The sequence below is a fragment of the Grampus griseus genome, assembly GCF_964374135.1.
Source record: "Grampus griseus genome assembly, chromosome: 7".
Lineage (NCBI taxonomy): Eukaryota > Metazoa > Chordata > Mammalia > Artiodactyla > Delphinidae > Grampus > Grampus griseus.
Window position 1 is genome coordinate 4,848,632 of NC_139001.1, and position 12,136 is coordinate 4,860,767.

The 12,136-nt window shown below is 49.0% G+C and overlaps 1 protein-coding gene across 5 annotated transcripts in view; it reads right to left on the reverse strand.

Moving 5' to 3' along the window:
• AGAP1 (ArfGAP with GTPase domain, ankyrin repeat and PH domain 1) overlaps positions 1 to 12,136 on the reverse strand; it is a gene marked incomplete at its 5' end in the record, with an annotated part of 560,328 nt that overhangs the window by 277,366 nt on the left and 270,826 nt on the right. For all 5 annotated transcript variants that reach the window (XR_014296980.1, XM_082658104.1, XM_082658106.1 and 2 more), the window contains 2 exons: positions 4,321 to 4,413; positions 11,833 to 11,988. Coding sequence is in view for 4 of the 5 variants with exons in the window: in XM_082658104.1 (XP_082514230.1) it covers positions 4,321 to 4,413; positions 11,833 to 11,988 (249 nt within the window). The remainder of the gene's footprint in view (positions 1 to 4,320; positions 4,414 to 11,832; positions 11,989 to 12,136) is intronic.

Genomic DNA, 12,136 nt, shown 5'->3' on the forward strand with positions numbered 1-12,136 from the left:
AGGCGACGAGGCCCTGAGGTCTGTTTTCCCCGCGTGAACACCGGGGGGCAGGACGAGCCCCGGGAAGGGAGAGGCCACGCTGAGGCTGAGTATCTGGACCATAATATAGAGACGAAAACATGCGGAAGGGAAAGAAAGAAGAAAGAGCACACAGCTGCCGTCCCCCAAACAGACCTCCCATCTGCCACCCACGATTTGCATGTCACCTTCTCCGGGCTCATTTGTACTTCATTTACTGCCAGTGACTTAACAAGATTTATGCAAATGACACCATAGGAGCTCCCCAACTCCCACCGCCATCAAGCGATTATGCATGTGCAACTCTCCACAGCAGTGAAAAATTAATACGTGACGAGCCCACGCGCTGCCGGGCCGGGCCTCTGGCCTTTTCTTTTTCTTGCTTTGCTTTTTAATTTTTGTTCGAATAGACCTTTTTGAGGAGGAGAAGGAAGGAGACGGAGAAGCAGCGGCAGAAGCAGAACTCTTTGAACCAAACCTCCACTAAGACCTCAGAAAGGACGAAAAGGCAAGGTGGGCCCAGGTCCACCTCAGGAAATGAAGTTACTTTGCAGAAAATAAGTCATATCCTTGACGAGAAAGCTTTCACTGGGGAAGGAGGGAAGAGAGGACCACTGCCTGCCGTGCACGGGCAGCTCCCACGCTGGGGGAAGAAGCCTCTGTCTCACAACGAACGGACAAGCTGTAAAGCGTGAGCCAAACAAGGTTAAAATAACCGACCGGAACATGTTTGATCTGTAAAAACACGAGTCAGGCTGCAGAGCGTGTTGCAAGTGGCCTCACCCGTGCCCTAAACCGCCCTGGACAAGACGCCTGCGCGGAGGGGAAGACAGACCCCATGATGATCACAAATCCTGGCCCGTCCCAAAGCCACCCCCAGCCCAGCCCCACCCCACCGGGAGGTCCCTGAGGTTCAGGACAACTTCTCTGTTGTCAGGCAAAGGGCCCATGAGCTGGGGTTCAGGGACCCAACATACAGACCAAGCCCTGAATGCAGGCTGAGTATGGAGACAAGTGCTCGGATGCTGGTGGGAAGGGCAGGCTATCGGGACAGGATGAAGGGACCCCGTGCAGCCCCGGACAAATGCGCGAGGACCCATGTCCCTGGAGAAGCGCGTTGCCGCAGGCCCATCTCAGAAGGTTCCTCTCCACAAGCAGGAGGTATTTCTGTCTGAGGTCAGGGGTCACGTGTTTAATTTAAAACACGTAACTTTGCTTCTTAAGCTTTCTGAAGGCTTTTTGCCAACAGGCAGTGTACAGCACACGGCCGTGGGGATATGGGGGCCGGGGTCCGAATCCTGGCCCCTCAGCTTCTGAAGATGCCTGGTCTGGAAAGCTTGCCCTACGCGGGTTTAATTTAAAACTAAGGATAACACGGCTACCCGAACCGCGCAATGTTGAGGGTTCGGTGACACGCTAGATGAACACAGCGTGACAAATACGAAGCCGTCACTTAGTTGTCCCAGGTCTGTAGTGTCTACAACATTCCGGCAGGTACTGCCCCACTGGGCTCCGTCCTCTGTAATCCTCTTGCTTCAATTCTACCGGTTGAAGTCATCACCGGGAGGGTTAGGAATTTAGACTACCTCTAATGGTCTCGGTTCCTTTATAAAAATACAGATAAATCTGTATGGCAGCGTGCAAACCCACGTCAGTCCCTGTGACCCGCAGCAAGGCTCCGACGACAGTGTCCTGAGCAAGACCGATCTGAAAGTCCGGTTTTGCTGGAATCTAAAAGTTCTCGCTGGCATCTCCACATCCAGTGTCCCAAGCGAGTCGCTATCGTCCGGAGCCCATTTCACAGATGAGGATTCTGAGGCCGGGCACAGAGTCCACGGGACTCGGACGGGCCAGGTGAGGTCTCTGGGAGGCGTCTGGTCCGTGGCCACACGCGGGGGGCAGCTATGAGGGACACGAGCTACGTGCACTGCCTGTGTCACGATTCTCCAGAAAACCAGACCGTGATTTAGAGTTCGACTGGATTATCTGGAACATACACGACTGAAAGCTTCCAAGGAGTGGATAATACAAACTTCACACCGCACGGTCAAGCCCCATCGGCACCCATACTGAAAGCCTGGCCTGTAAGGCGAGCGCCTCCACAGAGGAGGCTGGGGGTCTGCCTGGCTGGTGTGGAGGCCAACGCTCCCACCCGAACCCACAGGACACGTGACTTAAGGCAACAGTCTAGTATTGAGTTCTAATATTCCCAAAAGGAAATGTCCCAGGACCAATATTTTAAGTGAGAGGAAAAGAGTTGAATGCTTTTTCTAATTCTAGTTGAAACAGCATCAACAGAATGAAAATTACACATTAAAATTACCTTATGTGGAGAGTTAGGTTTACAAATAAATGCACAAAGAATAAACCACTGTGTGCTTGCATCTCTACAGCAAAGAAGTTGTTTAAGAGCCTTCAAAAACACACTCACAGACGCAGAGAACAGACTTGTGGTTGCCAAGGGGGGCGGGGATGGGGCAGGGATGGATTGGGAGTTTGGGATTAGCAGATGCAAACTATTATATGTAGGATGGATAAACAACAACAACAGGTCCTACTGTATAGCACAGGGAACAATATTCAAAATCCTGTGATAAACCATAATGGAAAAGAATATGAAAGAGCATATATATATATATATATGTATAACTGAATCACTTTGCTGTACAGCAGAAATTAAACACAGCATTGTAAGTCAACTATACTTCAATAAAATTTTTTTTAAAAAATGCAAAAGTCAGGGCTTCCCTGGTGGCGCAGTGGTTGAGAACCTGCCTGCTAATGCAGGGGACACGGGTTCGAGCCCTGGTCTGGGAGGATCCCACATGCCGCGGAGCAACTAGGCCCGTGAGCCACAACTACTGAGCCTGCGCGTCTGGAGCCTGTGCTCCACAACAAGAGAGGCCGCGAGAGCGAGAGGCCCACGCACCACGGTGAAGAGTGGCCCCCACTTGCCACAACTAGAGAAAGCCCTCGCACAGAAACGAAGACCCAACACAGCAAAGATAAATAAGTAAATTAATAAACTCCTACCCCCAACATCTAAAAAAAAAAAATGCAAAAGTCAAAAAAAAAAAAAGGGGGAGAACAGCAAAGAGGAGGAGAGAGGACTTTCCTCAGTGGTTCTCCACGCCAGCCCACACACTGGCCGCTCAGCGTCTGAACACATCTTACGAAAACCTCGTGGACTTCCTGCTCTGGTCTCACCTGTGACGCTGGGGCCCGATCTATCCTGTCCCTCCCCACACCTCTGTGCAGAAATTGCCCGGCCCCCAGCTAAAGCTGTATTCCTACTGTTTCAAACGGATTACACTAAACTGTGGAAAGACTCCAGCCCTTTTCAAGGGTGGTCAGTGCCAACACAAGTTCCTACAGGATTGGTGAAACTGTCTAAGTACCCGGAGAAGAGGCAAAGCTGTTATCCTGCCCACAGATTCCCTTCCTCTGAAGCAGAATGCACTCTAAATCAACTGGCTTTCTTCAACAAACTAAAAGGTGGCATTTCCAGAAGCCATGGTGCCGGGCTGAACACTTATTTTTATTTTCCTGGGAACTACCGCAGCCAAATAGGTCCGATGAATTCCCGTTTTACTTGAGACATAAAGTAATTTGGTACCCGGCTTCTGGGCTAATGAAAAACGATTCCAGGCTAGCAACATAGGCCAAAACAAATGCCTGCATTCGAGTCCTGTTGTGTAATGAGGAAGTTTAATTAAGGCCCCGCATTACAGCTGTAAATGTTCCCTTATATAATAAGGTCTAAATGAAACTGAACCTAATCAAAGTTACAATTCCTTCATTAGCAAATTACAAACAAGAGCGCACAGCTGACACACCGGCTATGATTATCACAACTAATTGCCTCGTTGTTACAAACCAGCCTGAAACAGTGTTCAGATGTCCGTCTGCGCGAGCAAATTAGGGCCACGTCGGGCTACTCCTGTGATCACAAGGGGCTCTTGTATGGCGATCTGATTTACCCCTGTCGACTGGCGGCCAGCGGCCCAATCAAAGCCGAGCTACAAAGGCAGCCTTTGAAGCCAGTGCAGCCTCCAAACACACTCCATATGCAGGCGGGCAGACTGCACTTCATTAGATCTGTTGTCACATTTCCCTCTTCTTATTCTAATGATCCTATTTTAATACACACAGGAACCTCTTCTAATCGATGTCAAGTGAGTGACTTCTACATTCATCAACAGAGCACATCAAACAAACCTTGGCGCACGAGCCGGCATCACAGTGAGCACAGAGCCGGGGTGTGTCTCCAGCTACAGGGACAGGAAGGGGGAAGCAGCATACCTGTTTAATTGGGATGGCTCGACCGCTCCCGATGCTGTCCGCCCGGCTCTCCAGGCCTTTTTTCTCTTTGTCTGGGTCACTCCCTTTCCGAGACTGCAAAGTAAAAATAAAGTTAGCATTTGGGGAAGGGCTGCGGTTCACAGATCGTGGAGGTGAGCCCCCATCTGCATGGTTGCTGCAGAACACACGCCCAGAAGCCCTGGATGAGCTATGCGTGTACCCACGTGCGCACACACAACCCAAGAGCAGACTGCTGGGGTGTCCATCGCCACCGAGCCGCGACGTTACAGGGAGTTTTCTAAACTTTTCTTCCTACTTTTCCACTGCAAAATTATCTTTTAATTCTTTTGTAAAGAGTTCAAAATTCAATTACTAGAAACCAGTGGACCATACAGGAAAGTAACGCCCAACGGGAAAACACACTCTAAAGCTGCAGTTAATCCAGCCGAGGAGGAGAGGATTCCTCGCTGCTTGTTTGGGAAACCTATGACATAAACGTATATATTTAATTAACATCTGAAGGATTTAAAAACTTCTATTAACGTTTCGGCTGTGCAATTCAAAGGGACACCCTTAATTTGTATCAAGGTGCCATTAATGTTCCTTTTGATTGCTTCTGGATAGCTAGAAAAGAGCAAATTCAAAGTTAAAACTAGTTTAAGATACCACAAAAAATAACAAAGGGAAAAAGGTTGAAAATACCTTTTGGGGCAAAACAGTACTCTGGGGAAAAATGAGTGGCTTTGTTTGCCAAGTTCCTGAACAGTTTCCCTGGCCGTACTGCCGATGTACGTGCGCTGCCCAGGAGCGGGCAGTCGGCGGGGAGGGCGGCAGTGGTCGCCCCAGTTTGGAAGCCACAACTCCAGCACACGGTGACTTGGGGACACTGAAGGAGCACCACAGCTAAGTCTCCCTCTCTTGGTGGCATGAGAAAGTGTGAGCACAATGATTTTCTGACAGATTTATTTTATTATGAGAGAAAGATCTGAGGTTCGTCCTCCTTAATAACTGTGCTGACAAGTGACAACTCCACTCCATTACTTTTCAATGGGAACATTACTCACGCAATATTGAAAATGGAGAAACATTTTCATGTGCTTTTCAAATCTGGGATGATATATGAAATGAACAGACTTTGTGGTGTCCAGGGCAGCAGTGAGAAGCTAATGAAATCCAGTTTTAAAGGGCGTGAGATGGGGCCGCTTTTTTTTTTTTTTTAAATATTAAAGGGGGCGATGTCGTAGGGCATAAGGGAGAAAAGTCCCCATGATGTAAACCCGGATCTGGGACTGCAAGGGGCACAAGGACTCCTCAGAAGACAGGCTTCTTGGATGATGCTAAGAAGCCAACGTTTATTTATTGAACACCTGCTAAGTGCCAGGCCCCGTGTGCTTTTTTCTTTAGGATGCTAGAAGCCTGGAATGAAGTACCAGGAAACGAAACAAGCGACCAATAGGAAGTTTCAGAAGAACATAAAACATGACGTTTAACCTTTGGGCTAGGAAAGAAATAGAGATTTATCAATTCCTTGTGAATTTTAGTTAAGAGTTGCAGGCTCACTTTTCTCTTTAATTAACTCTTTAATTAATAATCTGTGGTAAGAGCTACGTGACAGCCTTAAATTCTCTTTTCCCTACATCTCAGTTCATAAGAAAGCTGGAATTTCAGGTTACTATTTGTAAAGTGAGATTCAAAGCTCACGGCGATGACTTTTAAAATTGTTTTAAATCAACAGAGACCATTAATGGTACTTTCAGAATTCTATGAATTCTAAATTTCTAAATCTGGAAATCTATCTTCATTATTCTCTATTAACCAGAATAATTAGCAAAACAAACATTAAAAAAAATCAACGTCTTCCTCAAGGCAGCACATCTGTCCTCACAGCCACTCTGTCGTCAGAGCAGAATTTCCAGATTCCACACGAAGCAGGATTATGAACTAAGCTCCATGTTTGATCACACTCCCTGAGATGAAGGAGGTCGAAACTGATGTAAGACTTCACTGACAAAATGCAACAGAAATTCCCTACGGCTCCAACACGTTGGTGGAGAGAGTCATAAAACTAAAATTTCAAGACAGACCAGTGGTTATTTGTTAGGCAAAAGGGTTTGCCGTATCGCTGTCTTACAGTGACTTTTGGTACAACGGGCTGTGATATACATCATAAAACTGAAATCCACCAACGAAACTAAAACAAACCCATTGGACATAAGACAGCGCAGCACGTACAAATTCCCAGTAAGGTTCCTGATGTTTCTGCCAACTCTGAGACTACATCAGCCACGTCCTTACGTTCCAGCTGAAATGGCTCCGTGAAATCATCAGATCCGAAGTCTCTCTGGGTACCGCTGCCTGGGTCAGGAGTGAGTGTGCAAGGCATCCAGCCTGACACACAACCAGAAACCTAACGGGAGTTTATCACACCCATCACAGAAGGTCGGGGGGAGCCGGAAGTGGGACCGTGTAGCCTCTGCAAACAGCGAACACAGAGGAAAGAAAGGCTAGGATAACTCTCATTACCATCTCCTTCTTTAGAGAGGAATGTTTAACTTTCCCCCAGGCGATAAAAGAAGCCGTGAAGGGGCACCCCATCAGCTGCCTGCTTCCAAGGACAGGCAGCATCGCCGACAGGAGCCCTCACTATTAAACAGAAACCTGCTTTCCCCTTTCTAACTGATGAGTAAGTCGAAGGCTGCTGGAACACATATAATAGGATCCACGCTCCCCTTCTCTACAGAAGACAAAATACCATTCAAACAGGTCTATTTAGACTATCAATTTTGCTGCCTTATTTTTACAGAGCGTCTCTATGAGCTGGGCTATGCCTTTTTCACAATCTTACGTTACTGGGTATGCTTGACTCTGTTTCGGGGTGTCGGCATTATATGGTAAGCTTTAAAAAATACCATGTAAGTGACACCACGATTATAAGGCTTGAAAACAGGCAAAGCAACGTACAATTGTGGACACGTACTAGAATGAGTTTAAGACATGGATACAGATAACAGACACCAAATCCAAGGAATGCCGATCCCTGGACCAGGGGTCGGGGGACACATTCTGGAGGGGCACGGTTTATCTGTGACTGGGTTATTTCTAGCAGAAGTAACCGCTGCAGTGGCAGAAAAATGCTTGTATTTGCTGAGTTGCACGGTGAGTACATGCATGTGTTTTTTTAAATTCCTACATGTTTGAAAATATTTCCTAATAAAACATCTGAACCACATGTAAATAGGGCTACTAAACTAATCATCCTAAGTGCCAATATTAGAAACCAGGAAGTGAATGGAGATAGCCTTTGAATATTTCTTTTCTCAAAACAATGATTTTTTCTCAAAGAAATAAGCAAGATAGGATATAATTTAGCTTTTTTATCAGTGAAGTACCGTTCTTACCGCCAATATAACACATAATTTGCTACTACAGGAGAGACTTTTTAAAGTTTGTACTATTTTGTAAAAGGTGCGTGTGATTTATTTTTGCTTAAGATTTTTGCTTATTTCTGCACATGTGTATATGCCAAAAGAAACATCTGGGACTGAAGAATGTTAGCCCAGAGTGGTACATTTACAGGTCATCAGATCCGAAATTTACACAATTCATAAGCACGTTATTTGAAAAATGGTGTGTGTACTACTTAATTACCTCTGGCCTCTTTATGAGGGTCTAATCAACGAGGACAATGCTCCCTCATCTGGGCATTACTGTCCCAGCCTGCGTGGACTTTTATTCAGTAGGATGGTTCGGCATATGGTACTTCTGTCCTCCTAATACACGCTTTTCAATAAATACACTTTTGCCAATTTAAGCCAGTAACTACCAATAATCGCCAGGGATGAAGAGTCTACGAAATTTTACATATTTAAGAATAGATGCAAACCGGTAACAAGGAGAATTTAGTTTCCTAAGTGGCTACAATTTCAAAATTAATTTGCTTCTTGTCATTCCTTGGATGACACTGACATCTAGTGGAGTTGACACTTCGAAGATCTTCAACCTACAACACCCACCCGGCACCACCACCATCACCATCATCGTCTTGTTCAATGTCAAATCCAGTAATGACGAAGACACAGGATCTCAGCCGTCTTTTCCTTGAACACCGTGATGCAAACCCGCCGTGAGGTTAGCTTCTTCCATGACCTGATTCCTGTTCCCGCTAATGACGGCCGAGCAGCCGGATTCGATTTCTAAAAGGGTGTATCTACTCTCAGACCATTTTCTAGCACTTAAAGAGATCAAGCACTGATCCCGCACAGGGTCACAGGCAGGCCCCCGCATCACTAGCTACATTAATTATGACACAATAAATGAGGGCAAGTTCTCATTGGCTCCGGCACTGCCCCACCCGGCCTGGACAGCTGCGGCGGTGCATACGTGTGTGCCGCTCCAGTAGCGGGGAGAGTGCCCCCTCGCTCCAGTCTCCGCTCTCCTCCTGCCAGGCAGAGCCCCCCGGTCTCGAATCCGCTTCCTCTTGAACGTGGGTTAGCTCCCATAACACTATCCCTGATAGAAAACAGAACCCAGCTGCGCAGACAGCAGAGGGGAAGGGAACGTTTATTACCCGAGTTACCGTTCCTTTGCTTCTTCCTGCCTTAAATTTGTCTCCTTTGTCAGTTACCCAGTGGGCGGGGTCTGGGACACTATTTTCCGGCACATCCCAACTCCAGGGCTGCCCTTATAAAGGGTGGGGGTGGCACGTGTCAGAGCAGCCCCAATTTTTTTTTTTTTTTTTTTTTTTTAATGGTACGCGGGCCTCTCACTGTTGTGGCCTCTCCTGTTGCGGAGCACAGGCTCCGGACGCGCAGGCTCAGCGGCCATGGCTCACGGGCCCAGCCGCTCCGCGGCATGTGGGATCTTCCCGGACCGGGGCACGAACCCGCGTCCCCTGCATCGGCAGGCGGACTCTCAACCACCGCGCCACCAGGAAAGCCCAGAGCAGCCCCATTTTAAAGAGACTTCCTGGTTCTCACCTCTCACCTTGAACAGAAACCAAAGCCAGGGACCAGGAAAGGTGACCCTTAGAAGGTGTCGTGAGCCTGGGTGTTCCCTCTTCCCGCCACACCCTAGAAGGCCCCTCCCCGCTACGCTGGTGCCCTGCTCAGGGCCCAGTCTCTCTGCATCTTCGGCAATGGGTTTCTCAGGTCCACTGAGCCATGAGTCAGTGCACAGCCTGTTCTGCGAGGTGACACCTTGTCACCTGGAAGACCCCACCTGGGCAGACAGAAGTGTTACAGGTGTTGGATAAGCCAGACGTGCTGCTTAGGCGACTGCTGTTATTCTCGGTATGTCTGAAGAAATTCCACAGTAAACATCTTATTCACGTACAGATTTACGCGTATCAGATATTCACCTGTATTTTGCAGACACCTAATTACCTCCCTCCCAATCTATTACACAGCCCTACAACTACTTTCTTTCTTTTTTTAAAAAAAATTAATTTATTTTTGGCTGCGTTGGGTCTTCGTTGCCAAGCGCGGGCTTTCTCTAGTTGCGGCGAGCGGGGGCTACTCTTTGTTGCGGTGCGCGAGCTTCTCACTGCGGTGGCTTCTCTTGTTGCGGAGCACGGGCTCTTGGTGCGCAGTCTTCAGCAGTTGTGGCTCACAGGCTCTAGAGCACAGGCTCAGCAGCTGTGGTGCACGGGCTTAGCTGCTCCACAGCATGTGGGATCTTCCCGGACCAGGGCTCGAACCCGTGTTCCCGGCACTGGCAGGCGGGTTCTTAACCACTGCGCCACCAGGGAAGCCCTCTACAACTACTTTTGCTTATGCATTAAGAGAAATCGTTCCATAACATTAGTGGTGGTGAGATAAAAATGAAAGCAAGGCCACAAAGACTCTTCGCCCCTACAGGGAATCTTCTCAGCAGCCTCACCACAACGACCGTTGTTTCCAGCTCAGAGAGGTTAAGTAAGTTGCTCAAGGTCAAGCAGCTGCTGGCAGTGCAGGACAGGGTCTGAGCCCATCTGATCCTCACTCTGGCCCTCCAGCAGCAGCATCTGGCAGACCTCACATGGCACAGGGCAGAGAGCAAAGGGAAGGGGAGAGTTGTGAGGAGGGGGTGTTCGCTGTTGGCAGTAGACCTTGGCACTAAAGACTTATCTGATGGGAAACCTGTTATGAACGTGGTGGGAAAGGGATGGGGCATCTATCGTACTTGGTAGCCTCGTTCACCATCAAGAACGCCATCTTCAGGGAATTCCCTGGCGGTCCAGTGGTTAGGACTCCACGCTTTCACTGCCAAGTGCCCGGGTTCAATCCCTGGTGGGAGAACTAAGATCCCACAAGCCTCGCAGTGTCGCCAAAGGAAAAAAAAAAAAAAAAAAAAGGAAGAAAGAACGCCATCTCCAAGTAAGGGCAGTGGGTCAGATAAGAGACTTGCGGCCACCCCTGCAGAATCTTCCTTCAGTTTAAGCCAGGAAATACTGAACTTCTTTGCATCTAAGTCAGCGATACTCAACCAAGAGGAGAAGTCAAGTGGTTTACAACAGGGCACCCTGACACTGGCGGCTGGAGACCTCTTTGTTGTGGGGCTGGCCCGCGCATCGCAGGATGTTTAGCGGCTCCATGGTTGCTACGCAGACTAGACGCCTGCAGGACCACACCCACTCCCACCCCCGAGCTGAGACAACTCACACTTTCTCCAGAAATGGCCGAATTTCTGGGAGTGCAGATCTGCCTGGTTGAGAACCCCTGCTTTGAAAGCATACACTTGTAATGCACAGACCTAGTCCCGGGAGGGAAAGTGTTCTTCTCAAATCAAATGACTCTAGTCACACGGCAGTAGCAGCTCTGCCTGGAGTTCTGTGGCCCCGAGTTCTGGGCTCCACTGCAAAGCCTTCCAGGATTGATTGGTAATGTCTGCTGTGTGTCCTCTGTAGTTCAGGGGTTCTCTGCGTCCCAACTGCCCAGGGAACTTTTAAAAACTACACGCGCCTGGGCCCCACGCACAGATCCTGAGTTCGTAAACCTGAGCCCTGAGAGCTGATGCAGAGTTTTAAAAGGCTCCGCAGATGGTTCTGAAGAAAAGTCCAAGCAGACTGGCTTCTGTCTGTGAGCTGCTGAAGACCCTGAGCTAAGTCCTCAGTGCTCCGGCCCGAGGAGAAGGGGTCTGTGCATTGACGCGGCTTTATACTCCCCATCTGAAAGGCCTGAGGCACACGTCTGGGGAATTCTGGCGGAGTCTGTCCCCTCCATGTATCTAATGCGACAAGTCTTTAGCTAGAGACCAGGAAAGTCACAGGATAACAGAGACCTTTATACAAACCCCTTGCTCTTCATTTCTGACACGTCAGGACTCCCTGCAACCGAGGAAGGCCCACCTGGCTCTACACCTGCGTCGTGGCATCCTATCATTTTCTCAGACTTCCACAGAACTCAGCACTCTCCTCATTAACTTGGTTTGGATGCTACACCTGTCGTTGAGCCACCTGGCGGCCAGAGGACCGCTAGGTGAGCAGGAACCACGCTCCGCTTCCCCCCCCATCCCGCCCCCCGGGGGTACACTCACGGTGAAGAGGTTGGACCGGCGCTTGGACTGCTTGCGGACGGGCGTGGGCGTGTTGGCCGCGGGCGGTACGTCGATACGCAGCTCCTTTTGGCTGGTGCTGGGCGTGGACGGGACAGAGGAGGAATAGTCGCTCAGACTCCCGCCTCCGTTACTTGTCTGTAATGATCGAAAGCCCAGGTTTTGTTAGGACACGCTCCAGGAGCCCAACCCGCCACGTGCGTGGGGTCATAACCCACAAGCCAGCAAGGTGCATGGAGGCGCGGCCCGGCCGGTGGCATCAGCATCAAGCAGGCACCGTTTCATC